Here is a 20578-nt window from a genome sequence, read left to right on the forward strand (position 1 = left end):
TTTTTTGAACTCTGCAACTCTCGCTGTCTGCACTCTCACTCACCCAGCCAGCCTCTGACTTTCATACACTAAAGCTCATTTCATTAGTCCTGCTTGCCTCACAGCCGCCTATACTTTCCACATGCTTTCTTCAGGTTTAACTGTGCTGTTGGCACTGATTGTAAATATAAACCGATCAGCCACAACATTAACTTTACTCTCACACCATTAGATCTTTATAGTGCAGTCCCTCGACATACCTACTCTGTAACACATAGGGATAAAGCACAGTTTTTCCAATTGGTGTGGCGCTGCAACTTTCCAATGCCCTTATTGGTATGGATACAACTTTAATCTCCAGTCTACACCCATCAACCCAGACTGGAGGTAAACCAAGTATTAAAAAGAGAAAAATAAGCACAACTTTATCCAGTCTTAAAAGAAAGGATTGTGTGTGATCTTCCTCAAATCTGATTTTTATGTTCCTGTATTAATTAAACCAGAGCGAGTGTACCTAGAAAAAGTACACAAGGAAAGGTTTTAACCTTGAGTGTGAAAAAATTTTACAATGTTGTTTCTCCTAGGGCTACGGTTACTGTGCTGAGGAAATCAGTATGAAAATGCCACACTAAGTCAGTAATGATCATATTGACTTTGGTGAACAGCAATGACAACAGTCCTTCTGATGATAATGATGTGCACTTGTAAACATGCACATCTTAAGAGGTTTTAGTCACATTCTTAGTCTGTAAGTCATACTTGAAAAAGAATCCAATATTTTTGCGTATTCAGTGACATATGTCCGCTGTTCAATGCAGTTTTTTTCTAGGTTTAGAGAGTTATCAATATTTTGAGTCATGAAAGGGTAAGTCAGGTCTGCACTCTACTGCAGTACTACAGCACTGAAGCTGGTAGCACATTCGGCCCATGTTCACAAAAGAGCAACTTCACGACCAACACAGCCAAATCACAACATCATAATATCCTTACACATTGATAGAAAATTGACTAATACTGCTAATCCAAAAAAGAAAAAAATACCTTCTTTGCAAGTGAAGCAATCAAAATCAAGACTGCACCCAATTCCCAAGCACTTTGAAACACCATTTTTCTAAGACAGACTTTTAAGATTGAACACAAATGTAGGATGCAACCCAAACACTGCATGCAATAAAAGATGCCTCTTTGTTAAGGGCTCGTTTGCACATGAACACGAGTTACAGAAACATCTCAAGGTTTTCAGAATATCAAAATTCTGCACCTTTTAGCTCCAGCACGTGGAAACAGATGAAAAGCCCTTGCAGTCTTAACAAAACAGTCTTTGTAAACCCTGCGATGACACCAGATGTAAAACTCTTTTGTAGCTCTTTCATGAATCACTTTGGGATCTACAGTAAGTTAATGAATGGGAGTAAGCAGAGCACATCAGTCTTCCCTCGCTGCAGCAATCAAAAGGCATGCCTCTAACATTAGCAAACACATCCTGCAGACGCGGAACAACATTAACATTCATTTGGAGTCGCGTTCCTGGGCACCTGATGAATAGAAGCCCAATATTCATTTGACTTTCAGCTCTGTCTTGGTCTCTACCTATTTCAGGGGGGGGGATATCTGGCTCTCCAGCTGCTCTTTGTGTGTCGTCTGGCGCTCGGCAGGTAACACGCACTGGGGTTTATCAGAGCTTTTTCACCTCAACCTGCTGCCTGCTCCCCCTGGAATCAACACAGATGAGAGGAGGGAGGCTGAATCCAGGCCGTGGCAACCTACAGAGGGCACGGTAAATATCTCTAAGTGTGACCAGCTTTATTCAAACTTTTTAACACTGAATTAAAATGTAAACAAGATACTACCCCCCTTTTCAAACCAGAATTAAATAATCACACACACACTTGTCTGCCTCCTGCCAAACCTGACTTACACTGGCTGTCACCTGCGAGTCACACACCACCAGCATTAGCTTACCAAAGAGCGAAGCATCAAGCACTGAGCCCGACAGCCTGTGACACAGCTCATTAAATCCGCAATAAAAAAAAAAATAAAAATAAAAAACTGTGAGCGGGCCCAGCTTCAATCCGGCTCTCTTTCCTCCTCTGCGCAGAAGAACCCCGGCACTCTGCTACACTCTGGGACACTGAGCAGGTCGAGACTAGCGGCCATGTACTGAAGACGTGACTCTTGCTCGCGTCAGTCCGTTCATGCCTCAGACTCCACGTCGTGACATTGAAAAGTGGCGCAGTAGTTATGCTAACTGATATCTAGCAGGGCCAGCTAGCATCAGTATCAGCCCGGAGCCACTCTGTAACTTTTTACTCCCACGGCCCCGCTGTTTTCACCCCGGTGCCCTCGTCTTCCTCGTCTGTTCCTTGCCGTTTGCAATAGAAACGCATAATTTGTGTAGCCTGTTTCCACCTTTGCCCCCCCCCCGAGCGTACAGCAGTGCCACCTGGAGGCAACGAGAGGAACAGCAACAGGATATGAGGTTCATCACTAAAGCTCCAAGCAAAAAAATGTTTTATTTTCATTTTACATCAGTCTGTCAGAAACTTTTTTTTATTTAATCATTTAGTCAGAAAATATTGAAAACATTTTTCAAACTTCAAAATTGCCTTTCTGTCTAATCAACGGAGGAAAACCAAGGATTTTCAATTCATTTTTTTTCTTCTTGTTGTGACAAAACAACACATACTTTGAGCTTTATTTTGTTATCTGTCAGTATTCATTTTCATTCATTAAGCACTGCCATTCAAAATACTTCAGCCTCAGCATTCATACCCTAGTGAGTGCCACTTTCATTAGGATGAATGGAAGTTCGGCTGTAGCTTCGGTTCCACAAGCCAACGCCTGCTGCGGCCTATTCACAGCCACCAACTAATAATCGTTCAGTCAGGCAAGTTATTTAATGGAAAGAGTATAGCATGAATTTAAACTCTGTACAGGGCTAATATAAGGCATCTAGGATCTGACCTCGCTCAGTGAGAGGTTGAGGAGTGACGATCAGATCTTTGACTTATTGCCACGGATGCTGGGCTGCGCTGTGTGTGAAAAACAGCGGCAAATAATTACAGCAGTGGACATGGCAGAGAGCTTAAACACACCGCCTTTTTGAAAAGGCTGCATTGGATGTACTGTATGCTGCAGGGGAGTGGACTGTGATGTGGAAGTGGCACCACTGAAGATGTGTCGTAACAATAGATGCCAGGCTTCATAACTGGCAACTTTTGGTATGCCACAAAAGATAAATGTGAATTCTGACAGTGGATACTGGTGAAATAAATGTTTCCTGACTAGAACAAACCCATATCAAAAAACACAGATAATTTACAGACAACTTAGTCAACAGATATATAATTTATATTTGGTTGCAAACGTTGTAACGCCGCTATAAAAATCCTTTAAATATAAAGATAATGTTTAAAATCCAGTTTTCTTTAGTTAAAAGGGGAAAAAAAGAAAATCTCTACCTTTAGGTGTGTTTTTGTAGAAGTCCTGTCTGTCTGACCCCGGTGAGTCTAGTTAGAAGGGGTGTTGAAGTTGCAATGACAGTGACTTAAACAGTTTGAGCGGCTTGACCTTACCTGAGGCTGCTCTATATGCACACAAAGTTACTCTCACCAGCCGTCTGCTGCCCTCAGCATCATATGGCTCCTAAAACTTTATGAGCTGTGAAAAAGTGCGACAGACTTCTTTTAATAGTAGAGAACAACAATTAAAGAAGTCTTGATGATGTTTCGGGGGCCCCTACCTAAAAATCTAAGTATGGTAATTATATTCTCACATAAAGCTCTGCCGTTCCTTGACCTTGACTCCCACTAGTCTGTGCCATGGACAGAGCTAAGGCAAACCTCAGCACGTAACGCCTTCTTAGTGAATTGCCTGTAAAGTGAAAGAAGAAGCTGGTGTGACCTTTTGTATAAGAGGAGGCACCATCCTTAGGCAAGAGGGGGTTGCCATAAACTGGGAAGACTTTGAAGCACACAGGGAAGTGATTAGCAGGGATGATTCTAGGATTTTTTTTAAATGAGTTGGCACAAGGGGGACCAAGAACCAGGGCCTCAAGGCTTCAGCAGCCTTCCACCGTCGGCAGGGTACATCACTCACTAATCTTGCTGTTATCTGGAGTTCAACTATGCATATTGTTGCAGCAAAGCATGACAACACTCCAGTCCACATATTTCAAAATATATAATTGAGGGTGTACATACCATGAACAGACACGCGGTCTGTGGTCGAGTCATGTGTCTGAATCATATTTCGGGTTTGGGGTATCCTGTGCCACCCCTTTAGACACGCCCCTGGTGATTGGAACTAAATGAGAGAGGAAACACCAGGAATAAAAAGATCTTCTTTACCAAAAGACATAAAAAGCGTTTTGGAACTTCCAGTCACTGTTATATATTGATATGAACGTGGGGAGTCTACAGTACCAGAGCTAAAAACAAAACAGGGGGGAGAACCTTACTTCACCTTTCTGCTTGTTTGCCTTCCATGTTTAAAAAAAAGTCTAAAAAAGTTTAAAAGTTCAATTGATTTAGCCCTTTATTACAAGCACATACTATGAAGATCTGATAGAATCAGTGTTTATTGATCTAACTACTCAGCAGTCAACCCCAGAACAAGATAAACTGATGAACACTCTGCTGCCTTAGTACAGCTAGAAAAGACTAGTGCAATCTCAGCCCTGAAATATTTTTTTCCATCGGATTTACATCAATGAGGATGGAATGATATTAAAAACACCTCTGAGTATGACACAGTAAGATTCATCAGCCACAACCACAAACTAAATCCTCCCAAAAGACCATAAAGTTCATTCAACACAAAACAGTTCCAACAAAAGCTGATCGTTCCAACCTCCATAAAGGCAGGGTTCGTTACAGGACTAACTGAGTGTATTATGCAGAAAAAAAAATATGGGAAGCCAAAAACAACAACAACAACAACAACAACAACAACAACAACAACAACAACAACAACAACAACAACAACAACAACAACAACAACAACAACAACAACAACAACAACAACAACAACAATAATAATAATAATAATAATAAATAGGTACAAAGACAGAATTATAGGTTGCATAACCATAACCTCCCCAATGGGCCCCAAAAGCAAAACACGGTAAGACCAGACAGCTAACGCTCTGTGTGCTTCGACGTCCTTTGTCATCTTCAGAAATTAAATACAATTTTGAAGTTATTCTTAAAATGATGGAGGTGTTGTTTACTTCAAAATATGTTTTTTGGGGCCAGCCCCTATTCATAATCTGGTATAATAGTACGAGTATGCAAAGTTTTGGTCAAATGAGAAATATTTCTGAAGGGAAAAGATGTCTGCAGCAGACAGACATTAAAAAATGTGTCTGTCTTGAAATGTTAATGCACTGTTACGTTTTATTTCATAAACGTTTCCAAAAGATGCAAATCAAACCATGCTTGTGACAGGTGCCAAAGTTTGGACACCCTAGCAAGTCAATACTTATTTAGCCCCCCTGGCAGTTTTAACTTGTAGCACTTGTTTCCAAAATGACTGGCTTAACCAGAAGTTGCTTTACATACTTCATACTCTGACTTTTGTGATTAGGTAAGTTTTTGCTGCAGAGGTTGTGTTTATTTCTTTGCACTTCTCTCAGAGATAAATACAACAGAAAATCGACTGGATGATAGACCAACTCACTAAAATATTGAGAAAATTGTTTGAAAAATTGTGTGATAACAGAAGTGTCATATAGAAATTGTAAAGTTACTTATGATCATTAAATGTGATTAACTAGAGTGACTGTATATTTGCATGAATATTCCAGAGGGCATAAAGTCATATTTTTTTAGGGAGGTTGGCTTGCTTTAAGTCTCTATCTAGTTTGTTTCTCTCATAATCTTTTTTTTTTTTAAATCTAAAAATCTTTGCATTGCTTATATTTGACAAAACTAAAAAGAGGTGAAACCGTGAGGAAATGTGGCAGACTGATGAACAAGCTTCAAAGTGTTTTTCTCTTTTCAGTAAAGAGTTTTACACAACTGAAAAATGTAGATGTGTTATGTGCATATTCACTGATAACCTTTTACCAGTACGAACAGATAGCAATGCCACCAAAGATACGATAAGATAAGTTCCTTGAGAGCCTGGCTAAGCCCATGACAACTGCATTGTTACGGAAGCCAAAGTCAAATTTTCACAATAATACAACATTAACTCCATTAAATAATATCCCGCACAATGAGGATAATCTCATTTGCTGCCAGTTTTTTTTTTTAGTTATTTTTTTAGCCAAATGTAATAAAATTTGATTGTGTCTCATCATATATGAGAGAATATTTGACCTGATTCTGGCTCTTGAACTTCATGGTGCTTTGAAGCTGAGCCATTGTATACTTTGGATACTGCGCCAAATTAGTGTGTAGTCCAACTTAACTCTAAAATCATCTTGGATCAAATTTTAGTTAGCTCAGTTATTTCAGCGCCCCGAGGTGTCTGAGGCCAAATGCTCAGCTTTACTGCTTTATCATCTGATATTCTTTGTAAACCTTTCCAAACCAAAGTGCTGAGATGCATTTCGGGAGCTGGGCTTAGCTCTGCTTAGCACCAAATGACTCCTTGAAGTCCTATGCTGCTTCCAATACCGCAGCACTGCCTGCAGCCAAGCCATTAGTGATACACAGAGAGAAAGCAGGAGCGCAGGTAGCAGAGACACAGCAAGAGAGGAAGGGCGTAGATGAGGGGTCGGACCAGATAAAAGCATGACAGGGGAAGTGGAAGAGTGACAGAAGGGGATGGAGGGACGAGAGAGTGTGGGGTGGGGTGGGGTAGTCTCCTCCGTCAGTTCTCCCGAGCGTCCATCCATCCTGCTGAGACAGAGAGAGAGATGAAAGTGTGAGGATAGCTCGTCGGCTAGCTAGAGGAAAGGTGAATTGAGCTCCTGCAGGGACGGCGAGGAGCAAAGCAGACGGGGGTTTAGAGTTGGTGAAAATAGCCTGAGCTGAACTGTAAGCTGAATTCTTAATGCCACTTTTGATTTTCTTTGGCTCCGGTGGTCTGTCATTCGCTGCTTGCCAGAGAAGCACTTTCAATCGGACCTAGAGTATTAAGGAATTCCCTTATGGGTGCTATCCTGGAATTCATTGATCTAGCCTGGTGCAATGAAAGTCCATTTTTAGTGTTCAGGCTCAGAAATAGCCTTTTTAGATTTTTTTAAAATCATTTTTTAAAAGGTTTTTTTTTCAGACTGTAACTGGTATAGCTGGCAGCGAGTCCTTTGGTAAAACTGCTTTGGCATCCATGTACACAGTTTGAAGAACATACAGTGAGAGCAAGATTCGAACTAAGGCCCCGTCTGCAAAAGATCCCATTCAAAGAGAGAAACGTTCAATTACAGATGACTTAATGAAGAGTTTTTATGAAGCTATGGGTGTTGTGGTAAGTAACCACAAATAATTAACCACAAGTATTTTCCAATGTTTGGCATTATATATGTGACCTAGCAAATGACATGATTCCCCAATCAACAGCTAAATCCAGTAAAACATTAACAACACTAAAGCTCTGTTTGGGTTTGCTTTACTTCTCTCGGGGAGGTGGGGTGATTGGAAACTGGTCAGTGTATATTGCAATGTACAGTTTATGTCCATTTCCAACGAGCCCTAAAGCAGAGGGAGAATGAGAAGGTTCACGATCCATTCAAAGGCCTCACAGGCCTCCAATTAATGTAACTATAACCATAATCTTTCTCTAAACTTAGCCCGATGATATAGTTGCCTAACCTTAACCATTAACGACACTGTAATTGCCACATGCAGCTAGTTTACAAATCATTCGTTTTGGCGTTGGAGTTCAAAAGGGTTCTCATTGAATGTAATCATCCCATATCACTGTTCTGACGATAGAGCTGCTCTGTCCAAAAAGCATGTCTGAATTTTTTCATCTTATATGCTATTTGGAGTCGCAAAATTCTAATTTGGGCGAAACAATGGGGCTGTCTCTTAATGTAGCAACCATTTCAAAAAATTGTATGGATTCACACACGGCAATGATTTAAAATTGAATCCCTAAGTTACTGTGTAAAAATTTCATTTAATTCATATTTTTAGAAGTTCTGTTGTCCAAAGGTTCGTCCATGCAGGCCTCCACACGCGTTGCTTGATTTATGTTGCAGTGGTTTATCTGCGCTGTATTTCCCCGAGATCACTTGTCAATCAGGTAGTGTCGTCATGACTGTGAGATCTTATTCTTTGGATTTTCTGTTGAAGTCTGGGTTCCAGCCTGCAGCCTTTCTTCCATTTACTCCAGCCACATCAGACGTGTGAAAATCCTTTGCTTCCCTTTCAGCTGACAGATTTGTTTGACATCAAAAGTTCACATCAGCAAATGGTAGATGAATAAACAGTAGGTGGAAAAGCTATTGCGCTATACTGATCAGTGATTACTTTAAATTATGCAAGCTTGCTTATTTTTTGTTTGTTCTAAAGCACATCCAGACATGCACCTGCATAGTCACAACTTGGCACTGCCTTTAATTCAGCTTTGACAGAGAGGAAGCAGCCAGGGCAGATGTGACTCTGTCTGCTGCCCTGATTCTGCGCTATCATCTTATTTCCCCTGCTGGTCGTCATTTATTGGGGCTTCATAAAGACAGAATGAGTGAGTTCTCAGCCAGGCAGTATTAACCGCCCACCTCCTCCGAGACAACCAACGTCAGCTCTTTCTCCTGCTTTCCATTTCCACACTTCTCCCCTCTCCCTCTCTGTCCTTCTTTCCCGTTGTTTCTGTCTCTTATTTTTTTTCCCTTCCTCCCCTCTATTTTCCTCTTCTCCTCTCTGGAGAAACAGAGGAGTCTTATCGCAGTTTAACCTCCAGGTGAGTGTGGGAGGTGCGGGGCCCAAACCAATGTGACTTTGTTGTTTATTCTGTGTCGGGACATCTAAGAGGACGGCCGAGTGTTTGTGTTGAGAGTGGTCAGGGTGATTGAATTGCCAGGCATTCCCCCAGGTGTAAAAAAAAGAGAGAAGAGCAAAATGAAAGAGAGGGAAAGCGATGTTTCACAACAAGCACAATTCAAACATGGTAATCAGATGCCCTGAGATATTTGAACACATAGCCAGACAGGGGGCTGCAGGCTTTGGAAGGTGGTGTCTGCTGACACTGTGAGTGTATGCAACCTGTAGCTTTATTACTGCTGTGCTCTACCCACTGTAACAAATGCAACAGCAGGGAATCCAAACAATATGCAAAAGGCAAATTAAAGGAGAAGAAGAGGAGAGGGAAAGAAACTTTTGTGGAAGTGCTCTCAGTCTGTCTCTCTAAAGGACCACAAATGCTACAATCTGCCAATCATCCATCCTCAGCTTGAAACCTCACCATGCAGAGGAAGAAATAAGAGCTAGCCTGAAATGGCCCCGCAGGTGGGGGAAGAGAGGAACGAAGAGGAAAAGGAATTTAAAAAAAGCACTAAGGATAATAAAGAGAGGTCAATCCCATTGAAAACAAAGAAAGTTTCTGTGATATCCGGGTCAGAGTATCTCTGGAGGTCTGAATCTCTCCTCTTTATGTTTTCATAATGAACTTTTTAATTTGATTGATGGGTTGCCTGTCAAATCCTCGTTCCCCCGAAGGGAGGGCTTGGCGCTTTTCATACTACTTCTTTTTTATGTTACTTTTTCTAACTCAAGATGGACATTCAGCGAGACGTGAGGAGCGAACAGGATTTGATCTGTTTTGATATCATTTACTCTGGTAAGGAAGGGCAAAGAGAAGGAGCAACGGACATATATAATAAGATCAAAGCAGGGTCCAAAATCACTCCATTATTCAATAGTCCTGACAACAGACACTCAGTTGTTTACTCTATAGTGAGCAGTCTCGGCGCTTTCAGACACTTATGAAACATTTCATTTTGCATCATCACTTACCAGTGTTACATGCCATGCACACCGCTCTTTTCGTTCCATTGTGGAATTTTTGAGGGCCCTATATTGTGGATAAAATTTACACACTCAGAATTTCGACACTAAGATAAAATGGCTGAGAGTAAATGTAGTGCACTATATAGTAAATAGGGAGTGATTTCAGTCACAGCCTGTTTTTCCATTCAATTCTTGGAATTTCAGAGGAAAATATGCTCTCCATAAAATTATTACAAAAAAAATACGGACACTCAAATAAAATGGCAGAGGCTAAATGTAGTACATGAAATAGTAAATAAGGTGTGATTTTGGACACAGCCTCATGCTGTGGGAACGATTGCTGTGTTACCGATTTGAGAACATTCGCATCATCTGACGGCTCAAGAAGTTGGTACGTCGTGTGTTGGGTTTCTAAATCCAATAGTTGTACAGACAAAAACAAAAATGTCAACCTCATGGTGATGCTGGAGGAAAAGTCAGGGGATCTCAAAAGTCAGTAGGATTCATCCCCTGCGCACCATGGATATCTGTACCAAATTTCACTGCAATACATCAAATAGTCGTCGAGTTATCTCAGTCTGGACTAAAGTGGTGGACCCACTAGAGTCACACAGCGAGCATGGCTAAAAAGAACACAAGAGAAGAGACAGAAAATGTGACAAAGTACAGAAGAAGACAAGTACTGCCATGAGTGCATATGGCTGAATGACTGTACTTTTGAAACTGAGCTCTGTATCTTCCTTGCTCACAACAGGAAGCGATTTCTGAGAGTAAAGTGCAAAATAAAGGCTTATCATCATTTTCTTTCTCATCTCTGTCAATGTCCTCATCAACATCACTGTGCCAAAACAGAGGGGATATCAAACAGAAGCAGTGGTTTATGCTTTTCCAGAATACATAGAATACAACAATATCTAAGTCTCATATGTGCTGCTTTTGATCTTTCAAGTTCTCCTGTGGTGACGTGCACTTTAGATAAACCTAAAACTCCTACAACTTTCAAATCCGCAACTTTGAGGGTATATAGGGATGGGGAGGGGGAATAAAAACATCAGACGCGCCAGATTTAGCAAAAAACATGTTTAATCTCTCCTTGATGCGTGTCTATTTACACGTAATAAATCTGCAAAATAGGAAAAAGAGCAGGATATTTACACGGGTGTGAAACAGCCAAAACCTGTCACAGCAGCTTCAAGTCTGAAACTCTTAAAAAGGTATCAGAATTCATAAAGTATTAAAACTCTTTAAGGTATTTTTTTTCTTTCTGCCTCTCTCCTCTTTTAATCTGTGTTGAAGACAGTTTACGTCCTATACTCCTTCTCTCAAATGTACTTTAATCAAAGTGAACTCAGCAGGTGAGGAAGCTGGAGAGATGGAACTAGAGGGAAGAAAACCTGTGAGTGTTGCCGTTGAGGGGGATCAAATCAAAAATGGCAGATGAATGGGAGGTGTATTAAGGTTGTGCGGTGGTGTGTTTTTTCTATGGGGCCGAGGTGGTGTGATGTGTTGGTGGGTGCAGCCCATATCGAAAACTAAGTGCATTTCTGATACTCTTCGGAACGGATCTAAAGAGTGCTTTCAGAATGCACAATAAATGGTGTGAGTTGCTGAAAACATTTTTTGAGAAATAGTTTCACATTTTGGGAATTGCCCTAATTCAATTTCTTGCTGAGAGTTAGATGAGAAGATTGATACCACTCTTATCACTCCTATGTACAGAACATGAAGCTAGAACCAGGATATGGTTAGCTTAACTAAGCTGAGCAGAAAGGCTGGAAGCAGGGAGAAACAGCTAGCCTGGCTCTGTTTTAAAGGTTAAATGTACAAGATACATTGTGTTAATTAGCTAGCTTTAGAAGGGCTTGTAGGTGATTTTTTTTTTCTTCAGAGCCGAGCTAGCTGGTTTCGCACACTTCAAGTCTTTATGCTAAACTAAGCTAACCATCTCCTGGCTTCAGCTTCATACTTAGCCGACAAATAAGCAAATTTTTGAAGAATGTGCTAATTTACTTTGTTTTCATGATACTGTTGACATGATAACACAGAAACATAACATTGATGTTTTAAAGTACAGAGCTTAAGTCACAATATAGTTAGCTTAGCTCATCTCAGCATAAAGACTGAAAGAGAATACCAGTGCCCAACAACTCCAAATCTGACTTGCTGACAACGTATCATGATTGTTTAACCCTTACATGAACAACAAAGGAAAAAGTTACAATTCAAGATTTTAGGGGGAGTTGTGTTACAGTTAGTTCCAGCATGTTACTTTCCCTGAAACCACAAACTGTTGTTTTTACATTTCTGTCTATTTAAAGTTAAATAAATGATAAACAATTTGTTAATCACTAGCTTTAGAGGTGTTGGTAGGCGTATTTTTAATTACAGGCAGAGCCAGGCAAGCTCTTACATATTTTATGCTAAGCTAAGCTAAATTTAGCGTGACTCCAGCTCTGTACTTAACACACAGACAAGAAATACATATCAATCTTCTCATTTCACTTTCAGAAAAACAGCAAATGAGAAATATTTCATAAAATACTGCACTATTCTTATGAGTCTAAAATAAACAATTTTTGTCAAAATGTATATTTAGATATATTTCTATGACCAATTTCTAACACCTACAGTGGAGTCCAAACGTCTGAGACCACTTTCACCTTCACGGGAAAGTGGTCTAAGACATTTGGACCCCACTGTACCTTCAATCATACTTTTAAATATATGAAAAAATACATACGTTTTTTTTATGGGAAGAGGTTGACAAGGCACGGAGAACAGTCCTACATTGGTCAAACGCTGAGACAATCTCTCCCTCCACCTCTTTCTCCCTCCTTCATCACTATCTTTTTCCATGTGGAAAAACCGAATGCCACAGATGCAACAGAATGGAAAATGAAGTGGTACCGTGGCCTTCAAAGCACTTCCTCTGCCTTGCCCAAATCTTTTCATCTTTTACTCAAACAAGTGGGGAAGCAGAAAACAAGAAGCAAAACTACGAAACAAAAGCACCAGAGACCAAGTGGGCCTTATCCTGCCATCTTTCTGAACTTTTTTTTCTTTTATACACCCTACAAAGTAATCTGCGAGGCTTACTTACTAAGCCTTATTACTCTTTTCACATCACTAAAATCATCTTTACAAGTCTTCATCAAAAGAACAATTGAGCATGTGAATAGCAATCAAACATCAACGCAGTGGTCCACATCCTCAGACTGTTTCTGTCATTCATTTAAATTGAACAAAATGTGTTAATGAATGCCTGTACATGGAAGTAACATTATCTCAATTTCACCATTCATCAGGCATAAAGACAAACACTAAATACCGTCAGTGAAGGGTACTTTAGATGACTAATTGAAAAGCAGATGGATCAAAGATAATCTCTTGTCATGGAGTTGTTCTCCTGATGAAGAAAGCTTTGATCAGCTGCCCTGTATGTTCTTTTACCCTGTGTCGATCAGTGTCTCAAGTATTGAAGCACATACAGTACGTTTCATTCTGTCCAAACACGTTTATGCTGTCAGATGGAAACACGGCAACTTAGTGTGAATAAAACGTACACTGGATTTTTAAAGGGTTTAATAAAACATCCTCTTTTGCTCAAGAGTTTTCACTTGACAACAGCAATAATGTGTTTGGTTTGGTGGCATGAGGGTTGGTAAAGGTCTGGTAATTGTATTTGAAAAAATAGTTAACATCCTGACAATGTAAAATGATGTGGACAAAGGTGGAGATAGCTAAAGAATTAAAAAAAAAAAAAAGTGTATTACCAACTCTGAGTTTGCCTTAGGGCTTCAACTCTTGGGCAACCACAGGGAACTGATTACATTTTTATACTTCAAACATTGCGTCCCAAGTGTAGGGAATATATAATGGTCATTTTTATGTGGGTATAGCTGGGAAACGCCATTCAATTTATTCATCTTTCTAATCAACTATTAGATTAGCATATCAACCAGGTAATCACCTCATCTGCAGTAGCTAATGTGGTTCGGCTAGTACCTACCAGTGCCTCATTGTGACATGAAATGATAACTCAGGTTATTATCAAAACTTCCAGTTTTTTTAAAGCATGCAGATTAGATTGGAGGGATTGCTGCTTAAAAGACACACTCCAAAGGTCTAAGGTGTAAATGTAGGGACTGAAAACCAATTGCACCAAAGGCAATATAAGAATTTAATTTCATTCTGTAAAATAGGTGTGACTCAACAATTATCTCTTGGTATAATAGTCCACCTGGTGCTTTTAAAATGTTGCTCACACACTTAGTCTGCTGACTACTGGTGTTCTGTATTCAAGTCTTTGGAACAATCAAACGAATGTGATTTTGTCACTACACCTTGCACATGTATTAAACCTGTGGGATACATCTACAATTATTTCAGGTCAATTCCAACAGTTGTGAAATGAAAATGTAGTTTTAAATCACCCTTGACTGTAGATGTTCATTCTTAATTCAATAGGCGTGATACTAATGTTGGAGCATCACAAAACATGCTGCTTATAGTACTGGTAGTTACAATTCAAAAATGTACGTGTGTTTTTCCTGGTGAAAATTTTAAACTTAGAGTAAATACTCTATCCCATCCTTTGCGCCATCAGAGAATTTTTTTAAATTTTTGCTAGCTTAAAATCAGCAGCCTTTCCAATAAAGGTTTGTTTGAGACTATTGAGAATGTGAACACTAAGTGTGAGTAACTCTCATTTCAGATATATTGCTACTGTGTCGAAAAGTATGCCTGAGTTTTTCCCTCTGCTCTGCTGGATTGTACTGAAGAGCAGCACTCACTGAAATTATCCATCACCAAGATAGAAAAACCAAATCAAGTAAGTAAGTAATACCTGCCATCTCTCAGTTACCGCTTCTCAAACTGTATGAGTGTAGGCTTGTTGGCAAGCAGAAAAGATAACTCAAAAGATTATAGTAACTTCCAATTTGAAATAAACCTACCAGGCCTTTGACAACAGCCCTGGTCTGCAAGGTTCTTGATTCAGCTTCAAAGCTCTATGCCATTTGAGCTGGACTGAGGAGTCCAGCTGGTTAGAGGTCTTTCCATTCTATTACAGGGGAAAAAAATCTGAGGGAAGCACTGCTTAACAGGAAGAAAAAGAAAATGATTTTGAGGCATTGGTAACGGTTTTCTTTAAAGCGGTATTGTTCTAGAGAGTGGATTAAATGCATTTTAACCTACCTTTTCATTTTTTTTCCTATGTTATCAAAAGAAAAAAACAGGGATAAATAGAGGAATTTTTTTTTCTTGAATTCTTCCATCTGATATAGTTGTTGATGTGTCTGGTCTGCTTCTTACAGGATGGATGACAACAGTATATATTACCCTGGTTTATTAGCATCTTTCAATCTTTCTTCTGTATTTTCTAGCCTTCTTTATTAGTCTTTTAACCCTTTTACAGTCATAGGAGAAAGGAATGTCTAGTTTATGAATGCATGTTTTTCGAAGCACTGCAACTTAATGTGGAGCAGCACGTACTTAACTTTTTTATATCCCTATAAAACCACAGAATGAAAAAAAGGCCTTCAACTGGTACAAAAACACTTACATAAATCAAGCTACATTTCATTATCTCTTCATAAACCACATTCACATTTCAAAAATGGAACCTTTAGCTTTTACCATATTCACTGCAGACTAAAAAACAAGCCAAAATTAGACAATACTTTTTTCACCTTCTTCTGTTTCACACCAAAACTAGCCTTCATCTCGCATGGCACATCTAATAAATGTTTCAGACAAGAGGGGAAGTCTATAAAACAATATAAAGACGTTGCAGAGCACAGTGTGCCAAGGTTCAACTTAAATGACTGCTTAATGCCTCTATAGTAGTCTGCTACCACAGAGCAATGAGGCTGGCCTCCACAGAAATTACTTTTTTTGTTTCATCTAAATCAGCTGACCAGGCCTCAGTGTATTTGGTTTCTTCAAAACAAACACAAGAGCACTGTAGGTTGGTTGGCTCACAGGCGACTTCCAGACATCATTTGTCTTTTTACTTCCTTTAGAGCCAAAGATGTAGCACACAATGGCCCAAAGACCTCATGAAATATAGAAAGTGTCTGTAATTATATATATATATATATATATTTATATATATTTTTTTAAATATATATATATATAGTTTTTTTTTTTTTGCCAGTTACCTATTTTTAAACTCTCAATTTCAGTCAGTAAACATGACAACATTTTCATCATAGCACATTTCATCTAACAAAAAAAAAGTCTCTTTGCACTAAACAACATTCAAAGTAAAACATGGCACAGGACGACTTTTTCCTTGTGTTTTCATAATTTTTCCTCTTGGAAATATCAAATCCTCTTCTCAAACTTATCTTTTTGTACATTAAAATGGAAAACATTTTTTTTAACTTTTCATTTGTTTTAAAAACAAAGGGTTTGTATTTATATATCTATATATATATTCATATATCCTTTTCTCTCTTTTGATTTAGCTTTGTTGTGCAAATTCAGCAGTAACACAAGTGGCACAGCACTGGGGAGAGTAGGCAGTTTTTTTGGGGGAAAAAAAAAACAGAATCGAATGCAATAACAAATCAAATGCAGAGCTGTGAAACAAAAAAATGTCCTTTGTTAAACTATAGTGGAGTTCTTGTTGATAGAGAGTTGGAGAGTCACTACTGGAGGAAGAGTTTCCCTGCAAAGTCCTTCCTCCTGCTTGCCCTGCAGTGGCAGCAGCCTATGAGTGGCCAAGCATCCACCCTGCTGAAGTGTCCTTGAGCAACACACTGAATCTCTACCAGGTCCATGGCTGCTCTGTAGCTGTCCCTGACCTCTGACCTCCCTGTGGAGGACAGCAACAGAAGTGAGAAAGGGATCAAGTATCGAGAAAATATATCTTGGATTTTTATTGGCCCACAATCTGAACCATAGCCTTGGCTGTAGAAAGCTACCAGCTGGCGACCTGTACCTTTCATGTAGTGTTTCAGCTCTGTATCCAGCTAAATGAGTTTTTGGTCGCCAGCGTGCATGTACTGTTCCTGATTGTGACCACAGTTTTCAACTGCTCCTCCCATAAATGTGATGAGGGCCTTGATGAAAATAAACGCTCTCCTGAGCTGAGGTCCTTATCTGCTGAGGCTGAGGGTGTGTTTGATTTGGTTTTTCATGGCAGGGTTGGTGGCTCAGAAGAAAAAACAAAAAAACAAAAAGCCGACCCGGCCAGCTGGGCCTTGGTTCCAAACTCTGCTGTCTCTCCAGTGTGCTGCTGCTGCTGGGTGCTTGTGTCCTTGCAGTCTCTTCTGCTGCTGTTGATTGTTGTTTGTGAGGGTGATGACGACAGACTTCAAATGTCGAGGGTCAAAATGACATGGGCATCAAAGGTTGTCAGGGAAGGCGTGTTGGTTGGCAAGTTCTCCGCTAGCCGAGGCGTGTGATTGGCCCGTCCTCAGCTAGCCAGGGCCATGGTGTCGATCACCTGCTCCAGTTTGCCACGTAGCCGCTGTCTGCGTGACTGTTCGTCCTTCTGTAACGCTGAAAGGATCTGGAAACAAATATGGAGAAAGATTATGCTATATTATCAATTCTTTCAATCCTGTAGCATGCAGGAAACTCAGACTCTTGAGCAGAAAGAGTCCTCTGATGCTAATTTCAGATTCCCTGTTAGTGATTACACTTTAAACTGATGCTGACAACATGGACAGGGATGGGGTGGCATGTGTTAGGGCTAATGGGATGTCCAGAATGGTATGTTCATGGCCACTGGGAGTGTTTACATGAGTGTGTGTGTCGGTGTCTTATTTTGTGTGGCAAGAACAAGGAAAGGAGGAGTTGTACAGTATCTGCAAAAAGACTGTATTTATGTGTGCATTTGTTTTTTGTTAATGATGTGTGTATATGCATTAGCATGTGTATGTGAGTGTGTACATTTATGCAAGTGCGTGTGTGTGTTTTTGTGTGCATGTAAGGTCAGGGGCATGTGTTAGAGGCGACAGGGATTGTGCAGCTGCCTACATCTGGATAATAGGCTGTAATGAAGGGGAGCATTTTGTTTGAATGGAGCCACCTGCAACCAGCCAGCCTAACTACTGTAATACTGCTTCTATGGAGGGATGGAGAGGAGGAAGGAGGGGAGGGTAAGAGGCTGAGACAACTTATCTTTCACCACATAAAAGCACGATAAAGTTGGGGAAAGCAGAGGTTGAATAGGACATATGGCTGTCCATCAAAAGCTGGAGGAGGAGGGTAAAATTTGAGAAGGGGGATATGAACCTCAGTGAAAATAAAGGGATGGGGGTTGAAGGATAATGAGGCAGGGAAGGAGAGAAGAAGGGATAAGGAGATAGAGGAAAGATTAAATAGCTGGGGGATCATTTCTTTGTCATTTCAGTTTTGTGTGTACAGTCTTAATGGGTTAGAGTAGGGTGCATGGTACAGATTTAAAGCTACATTATGAGTCCACTTAAAATAGGACATTTAGCGCATACACACACACACGCGTTCAGCAGAAGCAAATAACACACTCACACAATTTAATTTGCGAATATTTACAAGACGCTACAAATGGACTCTGCCGTATACTCTTCCGTGTGCTCTGTTTGCAAACACATGAGATGTGAGTCACGATGTACAGCTTGACCACATAAAGCTCAACATTTTGTTAAATATGCTAATTCTCTTTCTTGGCCAGAATTACATGAGAAGATCTATACCACGTACGTGTCTGTACAATACATATGAAGCTATTACCAGCAGCTGGTTAGCTTAGTTTAGCACAAAGACAAGAAATGTGGAAACCCCTAGCCTGGCTTCATCTAAAGTTAACAAAATCCACCTACCAACACATCTAAAGGTCATTAATTAACACGTTGTATCTTGTTTCTTTAATCCCTACCAAAGCTTCATAATTAGAGTACAGAGAGGAGAAAGGTATCTTCTCTTTTAACTCTCAGCAAGAAAGCATATGAGCATTTTTCCTAAAATGTCGAACTATTCCTATGAACCGTGCATAAATGTCAAGTTTTAATCAACCAGCAGCAGCTGTGGGATACTGTTCATGCAAGTCTTTGGGAAAAAAAGGAAAATCACATAAATTCAATGAAGCTCGGTTAGGCCCATAATGTGTTGATCTCATGCCTTAATGTGCATCCTAATGGCGATAATACCTTCCAGCCTGTACCAATGTGGACTGGTTATCAGCGTAATTGAGTTAATATGACCTCATGGCATTAGTCAAGGCATGCAAAGGGTTGGCAGGCTGGGAAGGACAAACAGCACATCCTTATACCAAAGAATTCCAGCACTGTATTCTGTTTGATTCTATTTCACATCCAGTGGGAGCTCACCTCGTCTTTGTATTTGACGATGTAGGAGTAGATCTCGTGCAGCGCAGACATGCTGTTGAACTGGCTGAGGTGCAGACGGGACTGCTCTGCTAGGTAGGCACTCATGTCCTGATCGCTGATGGCTGGCATACGGGAGATATCGGAGTAATACCTAGAGGAGAGGTCAAGCAGTTTTTTAAGAATCACTGGTATTACCTCCCAAAGCTTGACTTACTGTGTGGACTTATTGGCTTTTAAATAATCTGAATGCACACAGTGGCAGCTGGTAACCAATCTTCGCACTGGAAGACTGATACAGTTCACATTTCCATGCTCAGTATTTAGCTGATGTTTCAGTATCATGCTCAAGGGCACTTTGGTCGGACTTATGGACATGTGAGAGACATTACTACCTTACAAAGCTGAGGAGTGGACTGTATGTCATACAGTAGTACATAAAGCTTTAAGTTTGTCTATGTGGAAACTGAGGGACGGTACAAAAATTAATTTATATAGGGGGAGAGAGTGGTTTATAAAAGGGAGGCAGATATGTATTCATGATTTGTTTTTCTTTTTGATGAAAAGCAGACTAAATTTTTCGTGAGAACAGGGTTGGCCCTCTCTTGTGAGCTGAGAGGGAGAAAAAAGACAAATCACTGAAATTTGACCATTTACAGACAGTAGTCAACTGTTTTGATATTTACCAATACACTGGTTGGCATCATTGGTTCAGTAATGACTGACAGACATTTGATTTCAGACATATCAGGCTACAGCATCATCTTATCTAATTCATGTTTATTTTCATCATTTGGAATATGGGGTGAGCAAAAATAGTTTGGGCCCACGGTGCATTGTATCCTTATTCTTATTTGTTTTCTTATTCTTATTCTTATTCTTACTGGATCACTATGGGGAAGGGGGAGCTGAGCCAGAAGACAAAGCTTTTGATCATGGTCATGAGCTTTGGGTAGCAACCAAAACAACAGGATCACAAATAGAGATCAGCCCAAATGAGTTTCCTCAGCATGGTGACTGGGTTCAGCCTCAGAGACAGGGTGAGGAGGTCAGACATCCGGAGAGAGCTTGGAGTATAGTAGCTTTTTCCTTGTGTCGAAAGGAGACAGCTGAGGTTGTTTAGGCATCTTGTTAGGATGCTTTCTGGACGCCTCCCTTTGGAGGTTTTCCAGTCACGTCCAACTGGTTAGGAGAGCCCAGGGCAGACCCCGAACATGCTGGAGATATTATACATCTCATCTGGCCTGGGAAGTGGAAAACCTTGCTGGGGAGAGGGACGCCTGGACTTACTTGCTTAGCCTGCTGCCACAACAGCAGACCAGACACCAGATAAGCATTTATTTTCTTTTAACTTACATGTTAGACCCCTCTCCTGGTCCCTGT

The 20578-nt window shown here is 40.3% G+C and overlaps 1 protein-coding gene and 1 long non-coding RNA gene across 5 annotated transcripts in view; both read right to left on the reverse strand.

The window, feature by feature from the left end:
• Positions 1 to 1048: 1048 nt before the first annotated feature.
• Positions 1049 to 2342, reverse strand: LOC120804397. The gene is made up of 3 exons (XR_005709445.1): positions 1942 to 2342; positions 1570 to 1742; positions 1049 to 1367 (listed from the first exon to the last, which is right to left on the reverse strand). It is a non-coding gene; the product is annotated as an uncharacterized LOC120804397 (long non-coding RNA).
• Positions 2343 to 16028: 13686 nt separating this feature from the next.
• The window catches only part of LOC120804386 (plexin-A1-like), a 302292-nt gene continuing 297742 nt past the window's right edge, over positions 16029 to 20578 (reverse strand). For 2 of the 4 annotated variants that reach the window (XM_040153824.1, XM_040153823.1), the window contains exons 33-34: positions 19199 to 19349; positions 16029 to 17397 (exon numbers count right to left, since the gene is read on the reverse strand). In XM_040153824.1, the coding sequence (XP_040009758.1) occupies positions 17302 to 17397; positions 19199 to 19349 (247 nt within the window). In that variant the 3' untranslated portion in view covers positions 16029 to 17301. Of the gene's footprint in view, positions 17398 to 19198; positions 19350 to 20578 lie in introns of those variants that run through there. The other 2 variants (XR_005709443.1, XM_040153825.1) reach the window with 2 other exon arrangements.

This window comes from Xiphias gladius, chromosome 18, assembly GCF_016859285.1.
Source record: "Xiphias gladius isolate SHS-SW01 ecotype Sanya breed wild chromosome 18, ASM1685928v1, whole genome shotgun sequence".
Classification (NCBI taxonomy): domain Eukaryota; kingdom Metazoa; phylum Chordata; class Actinopteri; order Istiophoriformes; family Xiphiidae; genus Xiphias; species Xiphias gladius.